At 43.0% G+C, this 25183-nt stretch overlaps 2 protein-coding genes and 1 pseudogene across 2 annotated transcripts; all 3 read right to left on the bottom strand.

Annotated features, from left to right (window-relative positions):
* Window positions 1-667: 667 nt before the first annotated feature.
* aldh4a1 (aldehyde dehydrogenase 4 family, member A1) lies at window positions 668-11662 on the bottom strand. Its single transcript, XM_038695493.1, is given in 16 exon segments — window positions 668-1825; window positions 1948-2066; window positions 2680-2801; window positions 3838-3990; window positions 4084-4131; window positions 4258-4454; window positions 4551-4624; window positions 4818-4921; window positions 4924-5007; window positions 5240-5314; window positions 5397-5546; window positions 5773-5928; window positions 7097-7144; window positions 7325-7417; window positions 7503-7596; window positions 11500-11662. Coding segments are annotated over 16 exon segments (1671 nt in total). The 5' UTR covers window positions 11541-11662; the 3' UTR covers window positions 668-1712.
* Window positions 11663-14184: 2522 nt separating this feature from the next.
* LOC119885453 (nuclear factor 7, brain-like) lies at window positions 14185-16169 on the bottom strand. The gene has a single exon (XM_038695497.1). It carries the CDS (start codon window positions 15911-15913, stop codon window positions 14522-14524), a length of 1392 nt encoding a protein of 463 aa, XP_038551425.1. The 5' UTR covers window positions 15914-16169; the 3' UTR covers window positions 14185-14521.
* Window positions 16170-22456: 6287 nt separating this feature from the next.
* Window positions 22457-24235, bottom strand: LOC119885454 (annotated as a pseudogene).
* Between the last annotated feature and the right edge of the window lie 948 nt (window positions 24236-25183).

Here is a 25183-nt window from a genome sequence, read left to right on the forward strand (position 1 = left end):
TATTCACACAAAAAACACATTTTTACTGTTTTATTTCCTATATTTAATTTCTTTGGCAATATTGTTGTTTTACATTGATGCCAATAAAGCTGAATTGAATTGAGATCTAAACTGGTCAGATTTTTAACCTCATTGTTAGCTTCGGCAGCAAACTGTCATATTAACTAGCCACCTAGAAAGCTTTTAGCCTTAGCTGCAATGATACAGCACCACTAATGTACGAGCAAATCATTCTCCACCTGCAGTGACAAACACACAAGCTAACCAAGTTCATGCTGCCACATTACAGCTGCAGAGCTTTACTGAGGCTTCAAACTAAGAGAACTGGTCTCGGTCAGACTTTTAAGCAATTAATAGTACGGTGATGAATGGTGCAGCTGTGCAGAGTTATTTTAAAGTCACCTGAATTGTTTGATGTGTATATGCATGTTTCTTGTGGTATTGCTGTCGTCTTTATGCTGCTGTCTTGGCCAGGTCACCCTTGTAAAAGAGATCCCTGATCTCAAATGGTCTCACCTGGTTAAAGATGGGTTAAATAAAAAATAAAAATAAAACAGAGTTAACATTACATGACTGCTTTTACCTGATGGGCTCCGACTGCTATGGATGTCGCTGCCAGAAGTGATAATAAAACAAGCAAAACAACAACAACAACAAACAAAACAGCTAAAATTTAATAATTTAATATTTATTGTCAAAAGATTCTGAATTTACAGAGTTACTAAGGCAGGCACGTTCTGAAGACAAAAATAAATCAGCTGCATTTGTTTGAGGACAGCAAAAGATTAAAATACAAAACACTCTTCTGAAAATATCCCGTACTCAAGACTGATAAAAGACAAAGCAGCAGAAATTATATCAGCACTTTTAAAAACACAAAGTGTTTCACAAGTGAAACGACAGCAGGTTTTATACGTTAACGTCATCTGCATTTAATCTTCCAAGACAGTTTCACAGCTAACTGGAATTAAAGTGCAAATAACTGCTGCGTTTCTTCTCGTGTGGCTTGTTGGGCAGAGGACGCCGGCGTGAGCGTCGCCGGACACAAAGAGAGGATTTTACTGGGACACAAAAACACCTCAGGACCACAGAGGAAACAACCTCTTTCACATCTAAAATTATTATAGATTAGAAACATTTTTCATAATTAAACTAACCAATATGAGACATCAATATGCTTTTAGAGATGCAACATACTCAGAACTAAAATAATAATCTCTTTTTTTCATTATTGATTAATCAGCCGTTATTCTCTTGATTCATTTGTTGACAGATGAACAGTGAAAAATCCCCATTTCCCACAGTTCAATGTGACGTCTCCAAATGTTTTACAAGAAAAGCTGAGAATATTCATTATTTAGAGGATGGAATTACTGAATTTTTCCATTTGAACATAAAAATTATTAATCGGTTATCAAAAACTTTATCTGACGAACTGATTAATTTGTTTCAGATTAAAAAAATAAAGCTATAGACAAGTTTGTCTTTGACTATGAACATCATCGGGCAACATTTCTGCTGACTCTCGGTCAGATAAAAGCGTGTTGACGCTGAAAGACGTCGGAGACAATCTGTCGATCGTCACCAGGCGGCTGCAGCCCGATCAGTTTTTATGGATCCCACTTCCTCAAATACATTCAGGTCCAGGTTCAGCGCAAAGACAGAGGGTTGCTGACGGAGGGAGGGCTCTGATTGGACCAGCAGACTCCCTCTCAGCCCATGTAGGGGTACCTCCAGTCTGTGAGGGGGACGTGGGTTTCCTTCACCACCTGCGGCGACGTCCATCTCAGGACGTAGTGTGGACCTCCGGGTTTGTCATTGGTTCCTTGATGAAGAGCAAAGTGAACAGGTGAACACAGCTGACAGACACAGACTGAGACTCACCTGCAGGGAGAGGGTTCCCCTGCGTGCTCCTCTGATCGCACGCAGAGAAACGCCTTCTCTTACCTGAAGCTCTGGCGCCACCGAACGGCTGCTGAGCCACAATGGAGCCGGTGGATTTATCGTTTACATAGTAGTTCCCCGCGGCGTTTCTCAAGGCTTTCGCCGCCTCGTCGATCACATTCCTGCAACGCAAAGAGGCCGGCAGATAAAAACAAAGACATCAAACCGAGATCAAAACACTCAAAACGACAGAGGCATCAATGAGGAGAAGGTTTGCTGCTGTGATCTCATCACAGAGATTCTCATCCTTTGATGAGAAAAAGCTGAAGGTTTCAGGAGGAGCTGGAAAATAAATCCTCTTTATGGAAATGTTCTGGCAGGTTTTCCTGTCAGCGTCACGTCTGAAGAAACGCCCGAGTCAAAATTAGCATCCCAGTTAATGTGAAATACGGACGCACTTTGCTAACCCAGCTAGCTCCACAATACTCCTCAAAGCAACAGGTGACGTCAAGACGGCTGTGTCCACTTCTTTTAAACCATCTGTAGTGCACACATTTTCAGATGGACTGAGATTTATAAAAAGGAAAAGTTACCTGCAGATCTTATGAATCTGAATTTTTTGGTAAAGATCTATTTTAGTTTTATAAATAAGTGGTTACTCAGGGTTAAAATGCCGTCCTGAAAGATGAGTTAAAAAATGCTTTCAGTCCTAAAAAAAAAAAGATCCTGTATGCGTCTGCAGGAAAACAGTCCTAACTGAGCAAATGTGTGACCGAGTAGATAAACGTGTCTTACTTGTCCTGAGCGAACACTGCTCCCGTCAGGGCGTACGGGGACGTGTTGTCTATCAGCTGCAGCGCCGCTTTGTACTCGTTCTCAGGGTAAACATAAACTGCCAGAACAGGCCCAAAGATTTCCTGCAACACACACACAAAAAAAAAAAACACACGTTGTCACCAAAATGTAAAAAAATAAATAAACAGCGTAAAAAAAACACAACTGCAAATATTGCTGTTAGACAGCAGCTGGTCTGGTTCACATAAAGGACACAGAACCACACACACACAGATGTAATGTGGACGGATCAGTTCTCAGTGTGAGAATCAGAGCGTGAAACACGGTTTGAGCAGCTTAGTTAACCAAACACCGCAGGATGTTTCTGTGAGACACGTTTCACATGTTTATGGAGGTGATCCAGAGAGTTAGGCCACACAATGATGAGGGTTAACAGTCTACATTCATTCTGCAGCAGCACCAGATTAAGACTGCGCCTCACTGACGGTGCTACCGTACATTAACCTTCATTTTTATCCGTATAACGTTTAACAAGGGAGGAGTAATGAGTGTATATAAATATTTATAGTTACATATAAAACCAGCCATGAGGTCAAAATAAAGAGGAAATCTGGTAACATGCTAACAGAGAAGTTTAGTGTTCAGACACGAAGGTCTATAAAAGTGTTTTAAAGACAGAAGCTGTGACACTTCCTCTGTCTGGGCTCAGAACAACAACATGCAGCATCTAAACACCGTCAGGTATTTTCGTCTGTCACCTGTTTTCAGACTGAATGAAGTTAATGGAAACAACCACTTGTACAAACTAAACTCCATGCTACAGCGCCCCCCTGTGGTCACATGCTGCCACATAATGTGGTGCGACTGTACTGAAGGAGACTGAGCGCATCACGCCGTCCGGTCTCTGGGCCGGCGTCTGCATTAGAGGCGTTCAGCGTGTGGAGGAACTCGTCTTTATCTACAAATCTTCAGACTGAGCTGATTAGACTGAACCAAGAGCTTTCAGCAGCGGAGCCTCTGATGAGAAACCCGCTGAACAGCCAATGAGAGCGAGCTGAGCAGGAAGCGTAATGACTTTGAAGCCGCAGAGCCGTGCACGGAGCACGAGCGTCCAGGTGTGAATCAGGCTGGAAAACTAATATTGTGTAAAGTTTGTACCTCCTGCATGATGGCGTCCTTTGGGTCTGTGGTCTCGATGATGGTCGGCTCCACAAAGTAACCCTTCTTGTCGTCACAGTTTCCTCCAGCAATGACTTTTAGATTAGCGGAGGACTTGGCTCGGTCGAGCCACGACTTTATCCGAGCAAATGACTACAGGAGGAAACGCGAGGAGGACAACGTTACACTTCAATCTACTAAAAGAGGACATGGACTTTATTTGGACACAGCTGAAGACAGGCTCACCTTATCATCGATCACCGCTGAGAAAAAGGTGCTGAAGTCTTCCACAGGCTGAAGAACAAGAAAAGAAAGTCGGCACTTAATTTACAAACCGCATGAACATCAGACACATTTCCCTCAAACGCGTCTCTCAGCCACGGCTTGTTTCCTGTCTTCAGAGCGGCGTTTTGAACTCACGTCTCCCACTTTGATGTTCCTGTGAATGTCCAGAAGCTGCCGTTTGATCTGCGGCCACATGCTGTCAGGTACGTACATCCTGGAGCAGGCCGAACACTTCTGACCTCCGTACTCGAACGCCGAGCGGATCGTCCCCTTCACCACGCTCTCAACGTCCGCCGACTTGTGGACAAAGTGGAAATTCTTCCCGCCGCACTCTGAAAAAAAAAAAATACCCAACACTCATTACTTTAACATGCAGGTCAAAAAAAAGGCACCGCTCCCTGCTCTGTCCTCTCAGAGGCTCTGCTCACCTCCTGCCAGTCTGGGGAAGGTCCTGTAGGTGTCCAGGTTCTGGGCGACCTGCTTCCAAAGACGCTTGAACGTCCTGCAAAAACAGATTCAAAACATTCGTACCATCTATACACAACAGAAGAAAACCACCGCGCTGCACAACAACCTGGAGATCAGTGAAGGGCCATATAAAAGTCTATGCTGTGTAGTGTTTGACTGGAATATGAGTTATTAAATCTGCAGTATTAAATCTGAAACACAACTCCTATTAAAATAAATCTCCTTACGGGACGCTGCCGGTGAAGTTGATGCCGGCCAGGTGCTCGGAGGAGGTGACAGCGTCTCCGAACACCGGACCGTCAGCCGGTAGGAACTGGATGATGTTTGGGGGGGGAGGCCACACTCCCTCAGGACTTTGTAGACAGCGTAGCTGGCAGACACGGCGGTGTCACTGGGCTTCCACAGCACCACGTTACCCTGAGAGGTAGATTTAACGACATTTTATCATTTTACAGCAAAGGTTTTTGTAACGACATGAATGTGTTGGATCCAATCATTCAGAGACGAGGAACCACAGGTGTGTGTTCTTTTAATTTATTAAATAAAATGATTAAATTGTCCTCAGAATGTTGCAGGACTGAGTGGTTGATTAATATATTCCTCGTTAGCTGGTTCCTGTCTTGCTTTACTCAGAGAGACACACACTCACCATCACAGCCGGAGTACCTGCCAGGTTTCCACCAATAGCAGTGAAGTTAAAAGGGGCCACAGCTGCAATAAAACCCTGAGGGGAAAAAGAAGGTAGATACATTTGTTTGTGTGACAATAATAAAAAGGTAAATATGAGTCCTGAGGTAAGTTCTCACCTCCAGGCCTCGATACAGCATGGTGTTTGTGCTGCCATCGCAATCTAATGGCTGCTGTTGCTCCAGCTCAATGGCATGTTTGGCGTTAAATCTGAAGAAGTCGATCAGCTCTGCAGCGGCGTCGATCTCCGCCTGGACCACCGTCTTCCCCTGGAACGCCACACGAGAAAACAACGAGCTTTATTCTGTCTGAGTTTGAGGATGAATGAGCAGTGTTAATGTCCAGGTATGATTCGACGTGTTCAGCGTGTTCACGCTCTGACCGCCGTGCTTATCTGACGGATGGGTTATAACTTTCTAGTCAATTGGACTAAATTCAAAGTTGACTCTTTAAACCATCCAAGTTAGAGAAGAGTTTGCCGTGTGGCTCCTGTACCTGCCCGATCATGGTCTTGGCGAGGATTTCTGCTCTCTTGGGTCCGCTGATGACGTCGGCCGCCTGGAAGAGGACCTGGGCTCTGTCCCGGACGGGCCTCAGGTCCCACTCTCTCCTCGCCGCCACGGACGCCAGGATGGCTTTGTTGATCAGCTCCTGCATCAGTCACATTACAAACACAAAGGAGGGGTCGGCAGATGGTAAAAAACAAAAACAGCGTTTCTAGAGGTCGACTGCGGTGCAGAGAAAACACAACAAGAACTTCAGGGAATAATCACAGCTGAAACAGATCTGAAGCCTAAAGGCCAGTTTGTGAAACAATAATTATAATTATCGTGATATAATTTTCCTTAATGTTTGGTTTAATTCATTTGAATCTCAAACAAATTTGGACTTAATTTAAGATATTTATTCTGGTGAGGAAAAATGACATGACTCATGTATATTTGTTGAGAACAGATTTTATCACAATAGCTTTGAATGTTCTGCCTCAGATTCATGTAGTGACCAGTTTGTTCATGACCTGAAAGAAGTTTAAAACCCCAATTAACCATCTTTAACTTTCATTCAGGAGCACAAATCAGCCTTAAAATTTAAAAGAAATAATGATTTGACATTTATCCTGATAATTATTGATATAACATTGTTTATTATTATTATTATTATGTGCCCTTGTTCAACATCGATCCGCTCACTTTCAGCCGCTATTGTTTGCAGCAGCTCACGCCAATAAAGAAGAAACTCTACACAGTGGAACATAGAAACCCCACCAATAACTAGCAGACACCAACGCACGAGTTTAAATGCCCTCGGCTACAGCGACGCAGATTCGACCTTTAGGCCGCCTGTCAGCTGGTCGGCTTTTTTGTTCTTTGTCTTATTTGTTCTCCCAAACATTTTCTGCAATTGTGTGCCCAAAAAGTCTGAACTCAACGAGCCAATCAGCTACAGACGTTTTCCGACCTGCTGCTCCTCAGCAAAAGCTCGTCTACATGCAACGGACTGCAGTCAGGTGTCAGAGCACATCGCCGAGCGCGATCAATGATCACTGTGAGCACAGTATTGATTTTCACACCCAGCTGTGTGCAGCTGTTGAAGTTATGAATGAACCAAAATCCAACGGACTCAGGATGCAACAGAGGTCCTTCTTATTTAGAGAGAGTTGTGCTGAATCATGTCGATAACGTCAAAATCATTTCAAAGACCTACATTTGGTAGATTTGGGGGCTTGTTAAAATAGAAATAAGCCTGTAAATAGTAGCTTCAAATAATACTAACATGCATGTTTACTGAAAAACAGCCCGAAGGTTCAGCGTCTACTCACCTTGTCAGCGTAGCAGAACTTTGCCACCTTGTGCGAGTGATTGAACGGCTTTGAAAGGAAACACAGAAAGTCAACATTAGAGATTATGACTGAAAATTCAGTTGCAATCCAGCTCGGCCACTTTTATCACCGGCTAAGTTCTTGTCTAACAGAGTAAACGTCTTTATGTGTATGTGTGATTAATGATAGCAGCGTGCGGCCTCAGAGTTTCCAGGTGACTTTACTCACAGAAAGCTGATATCTGACGTCTTTGGTCCACACATGTTCATCTCCAACCACACAGGGGATCTCCTCTGTCCTCCCCTTCAGACTGTCTAAGGCCTAAAATCATAAAATCAAGATTAATTTATTTAGAGTTCATGTTCAGAGCGCATTCAGCTCCATCTCTGAGTGTTAGGTGAACAACCTTCAGCAGCTCTTTCCTTTCTGCACTCCCTTCTTTGAAGCCCAGGATCGGCTCATTTTTCACCTCCACCGCTGCACATGGGAAAGTTTTCAACCTTCAAAACACACAAAACACACACATATACATGTATTTAATGCCACTGAAAGAGTTTCCCACTTCCAGTCACTCAGAGTAAATCACACTGTGCTGTACTGTGTGGATCAGCAGGTGACCTGAGCTGGCTTAAACCGGCCGTGAAAGTTGCTCGTGTTGGAAGATGTGGAAGTCCTTTAATGAACAGAAAGGCGCTCCCACATTGTCCGTTTGATCCGAGCCTTACAGCTGCTGCGCGACCTACTGCTACAGTAGATGTCCGGGAATAAGGGAAGCAAAATATGACCGACGTAATCAGGCAAGTACAGACATTTATTGTGAAGTGACACAAAGGTACCAGGGAATCAGAATGAGAACAAAAGGAGACGGCTGTGGGAGGCGCAAAATCAGAAAACAAACAAAAGCAACCACATTTCCCAGCCCAGCAGATCCCCACTGACTCACTGCAGCTGCAACAGCTGCAAGAAACAAACTCTAGTCTTACCTGTCGGAACAAAACCACTCATAAGACCTGGTGTTCAAACAGAGACAGACAAATCTACTGAGGTTTGGTGCTGAAATAAAGGATGCATGACAAGAAATAACTTAATCTAAACCTACTGCCCAAAGCACGGCCAGTCTAAAGAGTTAACATTCATCTACACATCCGGTTAACCTTAGAGCGAAATATCACACGAGAACAGACTGCTCAGATTAAATCATAGCTTGAGATGATTGGCGTCTGAAAAAATAAAACTACACGAGGAGGCGACCGCCACACAGCAGGACATAAGATAAATACCCGTCACCAACCGCCTGAAAAACGTCCACGCCCCCCTGATTCAAGTGCATCGAATGCATTTCTCTCTATTTCACGAGTTCAGTTCAAGAACATCAAGTGTTTCTGTCACGCAAATGAAAAAATAAAAAACTGGACATCGACCAAACAAACTTTAGTTTAATGCTACTAAGATTAAATTTTCACAATGTTCTCACTTTTACATGCTTTCAACTGGATTTGTGTGTTTTAGTATATCCTAAAAAAAATAAAATTAGCCAAGCTCGTCTATCAAGAAACTTCTTGCAACAGTATACAGTTTATTTAAATATAATATCAAGACATTATTTGGAAATTGCAGACACATAAAAGATTGATCTTCTCTCCCGGCACTAGTTCTCTGTAACAGCTGGAGTTTTCTATGCGATTCCTGATAAAGTTTAACCAACTTCAATGGCAACAAGCACCCAGCGACCTGATGCGTTGGCGCCTTTCGCTGTAGTTAACTTGACAAATCAGTTAAGTCATTTTCTTGAGCAAAAAACTGCCAAAAAGTCCAGCGTCTGAATTGTGAATATTTTCTGCTTCTTTCTTACTTATTCCAGCTTGATCCAGTTTGTTTTAAAGTTACAACATCCCAGCTCTGGCGCCTTCTGTCGTTCATATATCATTAACTACTCCGGGGTAAACTTTTGAAACTGAAGGTCACAGGGTTGATGAGAGCCAACACGGGGGGTTCAGAGCAGCTGGTGGCATGACAGGCGTTCTCCTACGTGTTCCCTAAAACACACCCCCGTTCTACATGTTCCACGCTGAGCGTCTGAGCTTTCGGATAATAAACATCTGCAGGTGAAAAGAATTTGAGTTGCAGTTTTTACAGATGACACACAGCTGATTCTTTCTCTGAATCGGTCACTGCTTCTAAGAAGGAAATGAAGACCAGGGCCCCTTAAATCCTCGCACACCCCCTTCCTAACGCTGTTATATAATAATAATATTATTAAACTGGACTTTGTTTGTACAGCGGCAATTCATAACAGACGTTGGTCTAACCGGTCCAGACCGAACGCTCTGGAATATTATCTACACAGATCTGATTCCCACCACGAGGAACAACACGAGCATTTTAGTGTACAGATTCTCAGCGGTCTGCCTCACAGCATGATGTTCATTTAGTAAATTATGGTACATTCTGTTGCAGAAAACCTAGATGGCGACGGTCAAAACGCCAAACTCGGACTTGAAAATGTCAGTGCACCAACGGGTGACGTCCCGGCAGCGCCGTCTCGGCAGCGCCGTCTTCTTCTTTGAAACAGTCTACAGTACAGACACACATCAGACTACACATGACATCTGCTTTACCTGCAATAAGCCAATATAATGGCCGTGCTCTGACACCAGCCGTCTGCAGTGGCTTTCTGTGTGCCAGAAAAGACTCGTCAGCAGAGGGAGGAAGACAAACTGTCTTCATGTCCAAGAAGCAGGTTCAACAGCGGTGAGAGACGGCAGGAGTGACATGTCATAACAGGGGGAACGAGTCAGAGTACGTCTGTGAGAAAGTTCAGAGGGCCTTTCACACAGCAGTGACATGCAACTCACATTTACTTTCATTATTGATTAAATTATTAATCTAATAGTCCTTTAGTGGTGTCAGTAAATCTCAGAGCTCACTTCAAATGTCACTCAAGTACTGTACTGTGCTTGTTCTTTACTTTACGTTTCTACTCTTACATCTCAGAGGGAAATACTGTACCAGTACAGGCCTGTACCCTGTGGTTTTACAACTTCAGACAAAGATCTGAGGATTCTGGTTTTGAGACCAACATTGCAAAACTCAAACAAATTCAGCTTAGACTTGAAAATCACTTGAGAAAGTGGAACCAGATTGTTTTTACTGACACCGAGCTGATCGATTAATCGTTAAAGCTCACCGTGAATCAGCATGTGCAGGAAGAGGAACAGCTGCTTTTAGATCTATTAAATTCATTTTCAGGGTAAAACCCCAGATGTCCCGTCTAGTTTTCGAGGGGGTCCTGACTAAATAAGATGCAACAAGTAACTGACATGGTTACAACTAATTAAGCAAAAATACTTCATTTAAAACACACTGAAATAGTGCCAGTGAACAGGAGCAGCAGTCTGTTGTGAGGGGAGTGATGAGAGTTTTTAAAATGAGCTTTTATACTGCAGAGATTTCAGAGAAGTTGCAGGTTGTTTCAGTCTGTAATGGCGTCACTTAAAAGTGGTCAGATTAAGTGGTGAGACGATACACATTGTGCATCTTCACGTGACCTGAAGATGCACAATGTTGGGTTCACGAGAGAAAAAGATATTTAAACAATTTTTCAATAAAAATTTTATCCGGGAATATGAGTCTGGGGGTCTTTTGAGCATTAGACAGTTAATTTCCTGCATTCTGGAGAAGATTTCTGCACCAATTTATGGTGGAAATGAGAGAAACAGAACATTTAGGTGGCAGGTGACAATTCAAAATACTACTTTTTTTGGACAATGCACATTTGTTCAATATCTAAATTGCATTGCATGTTTTGCTACTGTGCAAATAAACCTCACTCAAAGCGTTTTCACTTATTATTCAACATTTCTTTTTGCGGTTTTTCAGAAAAGTTTAAACAAATGGTTTCATAAAGCCAGTGGAGACATGACCCCGACGTCCCCGGTGTAAATGACACCTATGTCAGTCTGTAGGAGACTATTTATGAAATGCTTTTTTGAATTGTTGCCATTTTAAAGTGAAATTGTTGGAAACATGAAACAAAGATTATTATTATGATCTATAGGAAGGACGCAGCATGCAACACCGCCAGGAAAGAGAGTTTAAGGAAGACTTCCTGTGTTTCCTACATGAAATACAAATGTAGCTCTCATGTAGCCGCAGATCCTGCAGCACTGTCTGTAATCATTACATAACGGGAGGTAATTACACGTGCACAAACCTCACCAACGGTGCGGTTACGCGGAGGCTCATTAACGCCGAATCATCTGACCCAGCAGGGTTTGAGTTCTGATCCGAGGGACACACGCCGCAGAGTCTCGGCTAGCATTAGCTCAGTGATCTCCTCTAAAAGTGGCCGCTGAGGTGAAGGAGTCTCGTGTCCGCTCATGTGAGACGCTTTGAGTACCTACCCTCTCCAAGACTGGCGCACCGCCGCCCTCACGCGCAGCATGTTCCTGCGGTAGGTGGATCAGAACAAGGGAAGAAGAAGAAGAAGAAGAGATAAAAGACTATCTATCACACAGACTCGTGCATCGATTACAGACAGTATTATTGATCGGGCTGATTCTGAGAGAGGGCGCAAACCGGACTGCACCAACTTGTACGCGGGGGGAGTTCATCTTTGAATGTCAGATTTCTGCTCATTTACGGAACAACTGTTCGGTTTAACAACAAGTCAGTAATAAAAAAAATACTTTCTTAATATAAATGAACTGAATGAAATGTGCTTCTTTTGTTTTGTTTTGTAAAATATGTAAAAATGTGTCCAGAAGTCCTCCCCCACCCTTTCTTGCAGGGAATGAAACCTTCCACAGGCGGGTCCGCCACTGGCCAATCCGCGCGCAGGAGAGCATCCTCAGCCAATCAGAGGCCTCCTCTGAAAGTTCATCAGAAGGCTTCGTGAACTTTCCATCATGTCTCTGCTTTCATTGATCAGTTCTCCACTTTTTAATCCCCACAACTCAGGAGTTCACAGTCAGTGATCAATACATCAGCTACTACTACCAATAACAATAATACCTGCACGAGTTAAATATGTGTATGTAGGCTATACCTGCAGCTGGTGATATATTATTGGCCTATTTACACATTACATCAGTCATATAACTATATAATTCTATGAGAAGAGTCTCCCCGGGACCCAAACATACAAATACATCATGACATGTATTTATAAACTACAGAAAACATGAAACCCTTCATTTTATATTAAATATTTGTATTTATTTTATTTTAAAAAAGTTCATCTTTCACTGTCCATTAACAGCGTAGGTCTCTGCAGAACAAACGTAGGCGTGCATGTCTTTCTTTTGATTGAAAGTATTTCTTTTATCTCGATTCTCACTCAGCAGCTGCCAGCTGTTAGTTATTCAGCAATCAATCATGTTTTGAGAAGAAGAGAGAGAGTAAATATGGGTGGATAAAACAGGTCAGTTGGTCAGTTCACGCTGAGGCACAGGTCTCCCTCTGCATGTAGTGTCACTCTACTTCATTCAGCAACACCCATGTTCATAGATGCTTTAGGAATAATCAAACTCCTGGGTGCCCGAGCTACTGGAGAAGGCAAATCAAAGCAAGTGGTCTGAAAACAGAGGCTAGGCAGCGAACAAGTGTGATGCTTAAAAATTATATTATAGATACCTTCATGTAGATAAAAACCAAGCCGGTGTGTTAAAAAGAAAAAGCTAAATTAGAAATAATCAGCACATAAATCAAAGTACACCCCCCCCCAAAAAATATCTTGCACAGTGGTTATTTCTAACCTGATGCACAGTGGATGAAACACTTATTATAGGTGTCTCAAAGGTTTGGAAAAGAAGGCAAACTTTACGTTCTTATTTCTCCTGCAGGATTTTACTGCCCACTTTAATGTTGTTCAATTCTGTCTGGGCTCTAGATTATGAAACAGTCTCCCTCCGGAGGTCAGCAAACTCTGTTGGATGTCATTTATTCAAAAAGGCATTTTATTGTATGCTCCCTCACACTGATTTCTTCTTATTGTTTAACACTTTTTACACGCATTCTAATGCTTTTCACATTTAACTGTGTAACCCTTGTTTTCTTAAATAAAGTTATACTTGTGCTTACTAATACAGACATCAGGCAGGTTATCATGTTAATAATAATAATGTGTTTGTAGTGAAGCACAAACGCCCCTCAGTTTGTCCCTATAATGACAACGAATCTGTATTATTTTATATGCACACATTCACCTGCTGTACTATTTGATGTGTAATTACCTGTAATGACACAGAGGGAGCACAAGGTGAAGTCATCTCACTGAAACTGTTAAACTCAGTCTGCACCACTGCTTCACAACCAGCTGATCTCTAAAAACAGTTGTATTTCAGGGCAGATTAACCTGTTTTGGGGCATCTTGCTGCCTCCAAGTTCCCAGAAACTATTCCTGTACTGAGTTAATACCTGGCCCAGTTTCGTGTTTCACTTTGTGGGAAATTGATGAAACTTTATTTGATATGAACAAAAATAAGGTAATAATACAGGTAATATTACCCCTGGAGGTCTGGAGCCTCTGGAGGAGGTCAGTTACCGCCGTTGCCCAGTTAGTAATTAAGCCTTATTCTTCAGCTGACCAAGTAGAAAGAATGAACTGGCTGCTTTTAAGTCCTAATCTGAGTAAATCATGACTGACGGCAATTACTGACACAATAAGCCTCAAGTTGTGGAAAAGAATCTGCATGAATGTTTGAACAGTCTAATAATGAGACATCTTAAAGTTTGTCTTGAAACAATACTCACACACAGTAGGTCTACATATGTACACAAAGTATAAAAACACAAAAAAGTCTTGAGAGCGACTTCCCAACCGGGGAAATGGGACAATCCGAGGAGCGAGTGACTGCAGCATCTTATTGGCCTACACGCTCACTTACGGGATATGAGTTACTGATTGGACGCAGCAGCTGATTGGACTGATGTGATCGCTTTAATGGATGCTGCAGCTGCTGCACACTTGCAAGGCCTCTTCGTTGCTGTTTGCATCTTTATTTTTCTTCACTTTTCTGTTTATATTCTTTTAATCTGCCGTTTCCTGGACTAAATTCAAAATAAAGTGTGTTGGATCTGAACAATGATTGGCCGCTCAAACAAACTTCTTTATTTCAATCCTCATCAGCTTCCACAAAGTGGCTGCTGGTCTTCATGGCTCCACACACACAAGTCTAAATAATAAAACACGAACAACTATTTAAAACGACACAGTGTGGATAAAAAAGAAACAGACATAAAGAAACTCAGTGAACGATGATTGTCAAACTAAATAACAAGAAAAAGAAAATAGAAACAATAAAATAAAGATATGTTTGGAATAATGAGACAGCAGGAGGACAGGTGCAGCTTAACAGGTTAAATTCAGAGACTTTTCCCTTTAAGAAATCAACAACATCATGAATATAATCATCCTCTTTATCTCTAACTGCTCTGTTCCACTGTCATACAGACCTTCACTGCTGACAGCTTCAACTCATCTAAAGTGTAAATAAATGGAAACAGCCTCTCAGTGAAAGTGTGTGTGAAGGTGTGTATGTGTGTGTTAGTATCAGGATCAGAGAACGACAGCTTTCCTCTGTTCCAGTCCAGATTCACTCTGATCCTCTGGGGCTTCTTCTGAACTCTGAGAACAGTGAGTGGAGCTGATGGTGACCATGCAAAGTATTTACCTTCATAGAAACCTATTACCCATAATTCAGACAGTATGTTTTCTCCCTTCCTCTGGACAGACTCTGCTGACACACCCAGTAACCAGCCTGTACTGTCTCCAACCTCGACATCCCAGCTGTGAGTCCCTGAGTTAAAGCCCTCAGAGCCCAGGACAGAGCAGAAACTATCAAACCTCTCTGGATTGTCAGGAAGCTGCTGTCTCTCTCCTCGTCTCACACTGGTCAGATCTTCAGACAGGATGAGTTCTGGATGAGCAGTGTTTGGGTCCAGAATGAGAGGAGTGTAGGAGACCATGTCCTTCATCTTGTTCCAGATGTTGAAGGTCAGGTTGCCCAGGTGTTTGGCCTGGTCTATCAGAGCTCCTGAGGGCAGCTGTGGATCATCCAGCAGGGGGCGCTGCTGGACTCTTTCCACTGCAGCCTTGTAGTTGAGCAGGAATGAGACGTCTTCAGCTCTCAGCTCCTCCTCTGTGGCTCTGACTGTGTCTGAAAGAGCTGCTATCTCTCTGCTCAGAGCCTCCATCTTCTCCTTCATCATCTGACTCTTCTGCTCCTCTTCCTCCCTCAGTGCAGCCATCCTGGCCTCCTCTTCCTCCTCTAGAAACTGCTGAAGCTTCTTAAACTGCTCCTTAATCTGCCTCTCTGTGTGTCGGGCCTGGACCTTCATGTGTTCTGCTGTTTGATCAAACTTCACTTTAACTTGTTCACAAACCTTTAACTTCTCCTTTAAGGGCTCCAGAGTTTCCTGAAGTTTCTTCTTCTGTTGTCGTGCAGCTTCATCGACGGGTCTGAATCTGTGGTTGCTGTGTTTTTCTGAATCTCTGCAGACGACACACACTGGCTGCTGATGGTCCAGACAGAAGAGTTTGAGTTTCTCAGAGTGCAGACTGCAGAGAGCCTCTGAAGCTCTCTGATCTCTCTCCTGTAAGAAGGCCTCACACAGGTTCTTTAACGCCAGGTTACGAGGTGGATCATCCTTTGAAGATCTTCTGTTACAAACTGGACACTCAGGTGCTTGTTTTTCTCTCCACCAGCTCTTCAGACAGACTTTACAGAAGCTGTGGCTACATGACAGAACAACAGGATCTCTGAAGACCTCCTGACAGACCGGACAGCAGAGATCCTCCTCTGATCTGGAAGCCATTTTGTCTCTGAAGCTGAAAACCCAGCAGACAGCAGGTTACAACAGGAAGTCAGCTGTGTTTCTCTCCCTGCTGTAGAAAGCTGCCTCAGTTACTTTCACTGTGAGTCTCTGAGTGTTTCAGGCAGCAGCAGGTTGCTTCAGCACTTGAGTACTTGAGTACTCCCTCCTGTAACTGTTCTCCCTCAGTTGAAGTCACAGCTTTGTAATGAAGGTAAATCTTACCGTCTGTCTGTCATTCGACACTTCTCACTAAGAACTAAACAGGAACAAACTGTTTCCTGGTTTGACTCAGGTTAGGGGAGGAGCTTTGTCAGGCCACTAATGTTAAAGAGAACAGACGATAAATATGATGAATATGAACCATCACGCTGAGATCACGAGTCAAAGAAAAATGAAAACACGACAACTTTGTCATCTCTACTATCACCTGTTCTACCACTAATAAAACTTAATTCACTTCTTAAAACTAAAAGTACGATACCTTAGTTAAGTACTGCACTGTGGACCAGCTGGAACATGTCAGGAACAACTTAAAGCAGCGCAGTCTGATCTGGTGGACGTCCCTCTGCAGGACTCTGAGGGACAGGGGCTTCTGGTCAGAGGCCATCAGACTGATCTCTCAAAGACCGGCAGAGAGCCATTACGGTTCAACTCAAGTTATATAGTGTCAATTCATTACATAAGTTATGTCATTGCACTTTTTATGTAGAGCAGGTCTAGACTGTACTGTCTGTAATATTATTTGCAGAGACCAAACAATTCCCACCATGAGCGAGCACATGGCCACAGTGGAAACCAAGGAAACACAACTAGAAACCTCGAATAGAACCTGGGCTGCGCTTGGATTCTTTCTCAAATGTCCTTTTTCTAATCGACAACCCCGATTGCAATTACTGTAGACTACGTAATTATGTGACGGTAGATGTTAAAACAAAATGTTATTGAGTTGGCAGTTTTGGCAGATTTCCCCGTGACCAATAATGAAATAGTCTAACTGTTACTAGCCATTGAACTTTGTGGCTTCTGATAATTAACTAAATGAGGACGTAAGTAATTGAAATTGAATGCACATAGGAAGTCGCTACATCTGACATTTCCATGTAAAAGTTTGGTAAGCCTGTTTTAATTGTACAACATAATCAGAATCAGAAGGAGCTTTATTGCCAATTATTGTTTTACACATAAGAGGAATTTGCTTTGGTTAGAAGGTGCTACACGTAGACAAACATATTGATGACTTAAATAGATGTAGAAATATATAAATATGGAATAAACAGATGCAAGTTATAAACGAATAATAGGAGAAGAGAGAAAAATTCAACTATTTGCAGAGAAAAAACAATGTGGCAGATATTTATGGTCCTGGATTCAGAGACATGTTTTCCGAGGTTCACGCGCTGCTTCCTGTCCGTGAGGAAGTCTGTGATCCACCTGCAGGTGGAGTCAGGCACGTTCAGCTGAGGGTGCTTGTCCTGCAGCAGGACCGGGATGATGGCGTTGAAAGCATGGCATGTCTCAAGTGAGGTGCTGAAAATGTCTGTGAACACCGGAGACAGCTGATCAGCACAGTGCTTCAGCGTGGATGGGGAGACAGAGTCCGGCCCAGCTGCTTGCGGGGTTTCTGCCTCCTGAATAGTCTGTTGACATTCCTCTCTGAGATGGGGGGGGGGACTGGGGCTGAAGCTGGGCAGAGGAGTCACAGGGGATGGTGTCTCGAAGCAGCAGCAGAACTGGTTCAGCTCATTTGCCAGGTGACAGTCGTTGATGGAGACGGGGGCTTTGGGTTTGTGTTCTGTCTGAACCTCCTCCAGACAGAAGTGGCGTCGTTTCCAGAGAACTGGTGTTGTAGTCTCTCTGAGTACAGTCGTTTAGCTTCTCGCATGTCTAAACCTGTACTTTAACGCCCTGCACCCTGTCTCCTCTCCTATATTCCTCTTCCTTTTCCAACCTCAGCTGTCTGAGTTTAGCTGTGAACCAGGGTTTGTCATTGTTATAACTCACCCTGGTGCGTGTTGGAATACAGCACACAGAAACTGATGTAGGACGTCACAGCATCAGTAAACTCATCCAGACTGTTGGTAGCAGTCCTGAAAACATCCCAGTCAGTGCAGTCCAAAAACACCTGAAGATCCTCTACAGCTTCACTAGTCCACTTCTTTGATGTCCTCACTACAGGTTGACAAATCTTTAATTTCTGCCTGTAAGCAGGAATCAGATGGACCATCACGTGATCAGAGTGACCCAGTGGATCGCGTGTGACAGCATGATAGGCACTGCTAACTGTGGTGTAGCAGTGATCCAAAGTGTTCCCCTTTGTGGTTGGACACTTTATAAACTGTCTGTATTTGGGGAGTTCATGTCTGAGATTTCCCCTGTTAAAGTCACCGAGAACAATAACAAGGGAGTCCGGGTTATTCATATTTATGCACCCAATTGGGATAACGTGGATTTCTTCAGTAATCTTTTTTCTCTTCTGCCGGGACTGGATTCACATGATTTAATACTGGAGGAAGACTTTAATAGCGTCCTGGATGCGAAGCAGGACCGTTCCAGTACAGTAACAGATCGGCACGATGCATCAATACCTTTCTTCAAACCTATGAAGTCATCGACCCCTGGAGATTCAAATTTCCAACATCCAGGCAGTTCTCTTTCTTCTCCCCAGCTAATCAATCCTATTCTAGAATCGACTATTTCTTAATAGACCAAAAATTACTTCCACTAATCTCCCAAGTTGAGTACAACAGTACAGTCATTTCAGACCATTGCCCAGTACTTCTGAAGCGTCGATTTCCAGAAAACATACTTCCTAGACGTACATGGCGCCTTAACTCAAGACTACTTGCTGATAGAAAATTTGTTGATTTCATAAACACTCAAATAGACTTATTCTTAGTAACTAATGAATCCCCGGGGATAAGCCATTGGACGCTGTGGGAAACCATGAAAGCGTAAATAAGGGGACAAGTAATCTCCTATATGGCTGGTGAAAACAAAAATAAGTCAAGGAGGGCTGCGGTGCTGATCGACAGGATTAAAGTGGTGGACCAACTGCACTTCACATCACCCTCTGAGAACTTAGACAGAGAGAGAATCTCGCTTCAGACAGAATTCGATTCCCTGACAAATTACAATTCTATAGATCTTTTCTTAAAAGTGCGTCATAACCTTTATGAATACGGGGAACGCGCCGGTAAGCTCCTGAGCCATAAACTCAAACAGCAGCGGCTGGCTTTATATCTGCAATAAATGGACGGGGAAAGCAATATAGTTATGGATCAAAGGGACATCAATGTTCAATTTAAGTCTTTTTACGAAAATTTGTGTACCTCTGAAGCGGGAGATGGGGAGTTGGTGGAGGATTTCTTCAGTAACCTGGAAATGCCCTTCTTAGACGAATTAGACAAATCAGAGTTGGAAAGGCATATAACCGATATAACAGAGATGAATAACGCAATAAAAAAAATGAAACCCGGAAAGGCACCAGGCCCTGATGGGTTCCCAATAGAATTTTTTAAGACATTTGGTCCTAAATTACTAGCATACCTAGTGAAGGTCTTTGAAGAGGTCCTGGGTAAATAAATGATCCCCCTGGCTATGACACAAGCGTCCATCTCTTTGTTGTTAAAAAAGAAATCTGCGACTGTGTGAGTCCTACCGGCCGGTTAGCCTACTATGCTGCAACTATAAAATTCTAACCAAAGTATTGGGCTTGTAGGCTAGAGAAGATTATGCCTAAATTGATACACCCAGACCAGACAGGTTTTATTGTAGGCAGGCAACTATCAAGCAATATTTGCAGAGTTTTCAACATTATATAGCAAACCAACAATGTTGAGCCAGAGATAATACTATCCTTGGATGCACAAAAAGCTTTCGACAAGATTGAATATAATTACCTGACCACCGCACTAGAGAGGTTTGGCTTTGGTCCAACTTTCTGCTCGTGGATTAAAATTCTTTATACGGCACCTCAGGCCTTGGTAAGAACAAACAAGATAACATCAGATTATTTCTCTCTCTCCTGGGGAGACAAGACAAGACCCTTGTCTTGAGGCCCCAGATATTTGACATCGCCATTGAACATTTGGCAATAATGTTAAGGAAGACCACGAATCTGGAAGGAGTACGAATGGCGGGACATTTGCATAAATTATCACTTTATGCGGACGACCTTGTCCTTTTTCTGTCAGACCCATATACTACTATACCAATTGCAATCAAGCTCATCGCTAAATCCGGGCGAGTCTCAGGATATAAATTAAACTAAACTAAAAGTGTTTTATTCCTGATAAACGACAAAGCACGCCAGATGTCATTCCATGACTTTCCATTCTTCGTTAGTAAGGATAGCTTATGGGGTGTTTGTGTCACTTATAAGTACAGGGATCTGTTCGACAGCAATTTCAAAATGGTGTTCAACAAGGCCAAACAGGACATGGAGAGATGGTCAACCCTCCCATTGTCACTTGCCGGAAGGATCAACTCAGTAAAAATGGCTATAATGCAATATAAAAAAGTCCCCTGAACCCCAGGTACGGAGTTCTGTAAAAACACACTTCTCTTTAATAACTCCCCAGAGTACATGGATAGATGAATGTTTAAGTATGGACCCAGTCGACAGAGGTCTGATAATATCCAAAGAGTTGCCCTTTTACCACTTGATCGTTTGGCGAGGCTATGGGAGGAAAAATTAAGAACCACCATTTCAGAGGCAAACTGGCAGGAAGCAATTACATTGGTACACTCCTCATCACTGTGTATTCCACATGGTTTGCTGCAGTTTAAGGTTCTACACAGATTACATTTATCTGCAAGTAAGCTAGCCAAACTCTACCCTGGTTTAGACCCGACTTGCATCAGATGAAGGAGGGATCCAGCTAGCCTCAGTCACATGTTCTGGCTATGCCCAAAATTGACTTTATTTTGGACAGGTATATATGACACATTTACATACAGTATTTGTGTAATAAAGTTATTGGTCCCAACCCACTAACTGCACTGTTTGGGGTGATTCCTCAGGAAACACAGCCCCAGGCTGAGACCATAGCTTTCTCTACCCTACTGGCTTGACGTCTAATACTTCTTGGTTGGAAGAAGGCTACGCCTGCCTCTCATAGGAAATGGGTGGAGGAGGTGATGTCCCATCTCAAACTAGAACAACTCAAATACACTGCCTGGGTCCCATAGATTTTAAAAGTTTGGCAACCATTCCTATCCTATTTTGAGGATGAATTCCCTTTCAACACTCAATATAGTGTAGCCTAAGTTATCCCCCTCCCGTCTGTATGTATTCCATGCGTGTATGTACATATGAATATGTTTATGTGTATGTATAGCTATCTCGAAAGTACTGAGCCACTGTGCCACTCCTTTTTTTTTTTTTTATATATATAATGACAAGAAATCTGTATTATTTTATCTGCACGCATTCACCTGCTGTACTATTTGATGTATTATTACCTGTAATAACACAATGTGAAGTCATCTCACTGAAATTGTTAAGTCTGCACCACTGCTTCACAACCAGCTGATCTCTAAAAACAGTTGTATTCCAGGGCAGATTAACCTGTTTTGGGGCCTCCGGGGACAAAAACGTGTTGTTGGGCTCTTGTTGCCTCCAAGTTCCCAGAAACCAGTCACTTTTCCTGTACTGAGATAACACCTGGCCCAGTTTCGTGTTTCACTTTATGGGAAATTGATGAAACTTTATTTGATATGAACAAAAAAAAGGTAATAATACAGTTAATATTACCCCTGGAGGTCTGGAGCCTCTGGAGGAGGTCAGTTACCGCCGTTGCCCAGTTAGTAATTAAGCCTTATTCTTCAGCTGACCAAGTAGAAAGAATGAACTGGCTGCTTTTAAGTCCTAATCTGAGTAAATCATGACTGACGGCAATTACTGACACAATAAGCCTCAAGTTGTGGAAAAGAATCTGCATGAATGTTTGAACAGTCTAATAATGAGACATCTTAAAGTTTGTCTTGAAACAATACTCACACACAGTAGGTCTACATATGTACACAAAGTATAAAAACACAAAAAAGCCTTGAGAGCGACTTCCCAACCGGGGAAATGGGACAATCCGAGGAGCGAGTGACTGCAGCATCTTACTGGCCTACACGCTCACTTACGGGATATGAGTTACTGATTGGACGCAGCAGCTGATTGGACTGATGTGATCGCTTTAATGGATGCTGCAGCTGCTGCACACTTGCAAGGCGTCTTCGTTGCTGTTTGCATCTTTATTTTTCTTCACTTTTCTGTTTATATTCTTTTAATCTGCCGTTTCCTGGACTAAATTCAAAATAAAGTGTGTTGGATCTGAACAATGATTGGCCGCTCAAACAAACTTCTTTATTTCAATCCTCATCAGCTTCCACAAAGTGGCTGCTGGTCTTCATGGCTCCACACACACAAGTCTAAATAATAAAACACGAACAACTATTTAAAACGACACAGTGTGGATAAAAAGAAACAGACATAAAGAAACTCAGTGAACGATGATTGTCAAACTAAATAACAAGAAAAAGAAAATAGAAACAATAAAATAAAGATATGTTTGGAATAATGAGACAGCAGGAGGACAGGTGCAGCTTAACAGGTTAAATTCAGAGACTTTTCCCTTTAAGAAATCAACAACATCATGAATATAATCATCCTCTTTATCTCTAACTGCTCTGTTCCACTGTCATACAGACCTTCACTGCTGACAGCTTCAACTCATCTAAAGTGTAAATATGGAAACAGCCTCTCAGTGAAAGTGTGTGTGAAGGTGTGTATGTGTGTGTTAGTATCAGGATCAGAGAACGACAGCTTTCCTCTGTTCCAGTCCAGATTCACTCTGATCCTCTGGAGCTTCTTCTGAACTCTGAGAACAGTGAGTGGAGCTGATGGTGACCCTGCAAAGTATTCACCTTCATAGAAACCTATTACCCATAATTCAGACAGTATGTTTTCCCTTCCTCTGGACAGACTCTGCTGACACACCCAGTAACCAGCCTGTACTGTCTCCAACCTCGACATCCCAGCTGTGAGTCCCTGAGTTAAAGCCCTCAGAGCCCAGGACAGAGCAGAGTTTATCAATCCTCTCTGGATTGTCAGGAAGCTGCTGTCTCTCTCCTCGTCTCACACTGGTCAGATCTTCAGACAGGATGAGTTCTGGATGAGCAGTGTTTGGGTCCAGAATGAGAGGAGTGTAGGAGACCATGTCCTTCATCTTGTTCCAGATGTTGAAGGTCAGGTTGCCCAGGTGTTTGGCCTGGTCTATCAGAGCTCCTGAGGGCAGCTGTGGATCATCCAGCAGGGGGCGCTGCTGGACTCTTTCCACTGCAGCCTTGTAGTTGAGCAGGAATGAGACGTCTTCAGCTCTCAGCTCCTCCTCTGTGGCTCTGACTGTGTCTGAAAGAGCTGCTATCTCTCTGCTCAGAGCCTCCATCTTCTCCTTCATCATCTGACTCTTCTGCTCCTCTTCCTCCCTCAGTGCAGCCATCCTGGCCTCCTCTTCCTCCTCTAGAAACTGCTGAAGCTTCTTAAACTGCTCCTTAATCTGCCTCTCTGTGTGTCGGGCCTGGACCTTCATGTGTTCTGCTGTTTGATCAAACTTCACTTTAACTTGTTCACAAACCTTTAACTTCTCCTTTAAGGGCTCCAGAGTTTCCTGAAGTTTCTTCTTCTGTTGTCGTGCAGCTTCATCGACGGGTCTGAATCTGTGGTTGCTGTGTTTTTCTGAATCTCTGCAGACGACACACACTGGCTGCTGATGGTCCAGACAGAAGAGTTTGAGTTTCTCAGAGTGCAGACTGCAGAGAGCCTCTGAAGCTCTCTGATCTCTCTCCTGTAAGAAGGCCTCACACAGGTTCTTTAACGCCAGGTTACGAGGTGGATCATCCTTTGAAGATCTTCTGTTACAAACTGGACACTCAGGTGCTTGTTTTTCTCTCCACCAGCTCTTCAGACAGACTTTACAGAAGCTGTGGCTACATGACAGAACAACAGGATCTCTGAAGACCTCCTGACAGACCGGACAGCAGAGATCCTCCTCTGATCTGGAAGCCATTTTGTCTCTGAAGCTGAAAACCCAGCAGACAGCAGGTTACAACAGGAAGTCAGCTGTGTTTCTCTCCCTGCTGTAGAAAGCTGCCTCAGTTACTTTCACTGTGAGTCTCTGAGTGTTTCAGGCAGCAACAGGTTGCTTCAGCACTTGAGTACTTGAGTACTCCCTCCTGTAACTGTTCTCCCTCAGTTGAAGTCACAGCTTTGTAATGAAGGTAAATCTTACCGTCTGTCTGTCATTCGACACTTCTCACTAAGAACTAAACAGGAACAAACTGTTTCCTGGTTTGACTCAGGTTAGGGGAGGAGCTTTGTCAGGCCACTAATGTTAAAGAGAACAGACGATAAATATGATGAATATGAACCATCACGCTGAGATCACGAGTCAAAGAAAAATGAAAACACGACAACTTTGTCATCTCTACTATCACCTGTTCTACCACTAATAAAACTTAATTCACTTCTTAAAACTAAAAGTACGATACCTTAGTTAAGTACTGCACTGTGGACCAGCTGGAACATGTCAGGAACAACTTAAAGCAGCGCAGTCTGATCTGGTGGACGTCCCTCTGCAGGACTCTGAGGGACAGGGGCTTCTGGTCAGAGGCCATCAGACTGATCTCTCAAAGACCGGCAGAGAGCCATTACGGTTCAACTCAAGTTATATAGTGTCAATTCATTACATAAGTTATGTCATTGCACTTTTTATGTAGAGCAGGTCTAGACTGTACTGTTTGTAATATTATTTGCAGAGACCAAACAATTCCCACCATGAGCGAGCACATGGCCACAGTGGAAACCAAGGAAACACAACTAGAAACCTCGAATAGAACCTGGGCTGCGCTTGGATTCTTTCTCAAATGTCCTTTTTCTAATCGACAACCCCGATTGCAATTACTGTAGACTACGTAATTATGTGACGGTAGATGTTAAAACAAAATGTTATTGAGTTGGCAGTTTTGGCAGATTTCCCCGTGACCAATAATGAAATAGTCTAACTGTTACTAGCCATTGAACTTTGTGGCTTCTGATAATTAACTAAATGAGGACGTAAGTAATTGAAATTGAATGCACATAGGAAGTCGCTACATCTGACATTTCCATGTAAAAGTTTGGTAAGCCTGTTTTAATTGTACAACATAATCAGAATCAGAAGGAGCTTTATTGCCAATTATTGTTTTACACATAAGAGGAATTTGCTTTGGTTAGAAGGT

This window comes from Micropterus salmoides, unplaced genomic scaffold, assembly GCF_014851395.1.
Source record: "Micropterus salmoides isolate LMB-PRFRI ecotype aquatic unplaced genomic scaffold, ASM1485139v1 Ms_hic_scaffold_4, whole genome shotgun sequence".
Lineage (NCBI taxonomy): Eukaryota > Metazoa > Chordata > Actinopteri > Centrarchiformes > Centrarchidae > Micropterus > Micropterus salmoides.

Coding starts and splice junctions, on each gene's coding strand:
- LOC119885453 (XM_038695497.1), bottom strand. CDS start 15,913: ATGGCTTCCAGATCAGAGGAGGATCTCTGCTGTCCGGTCTGTCAGGAG.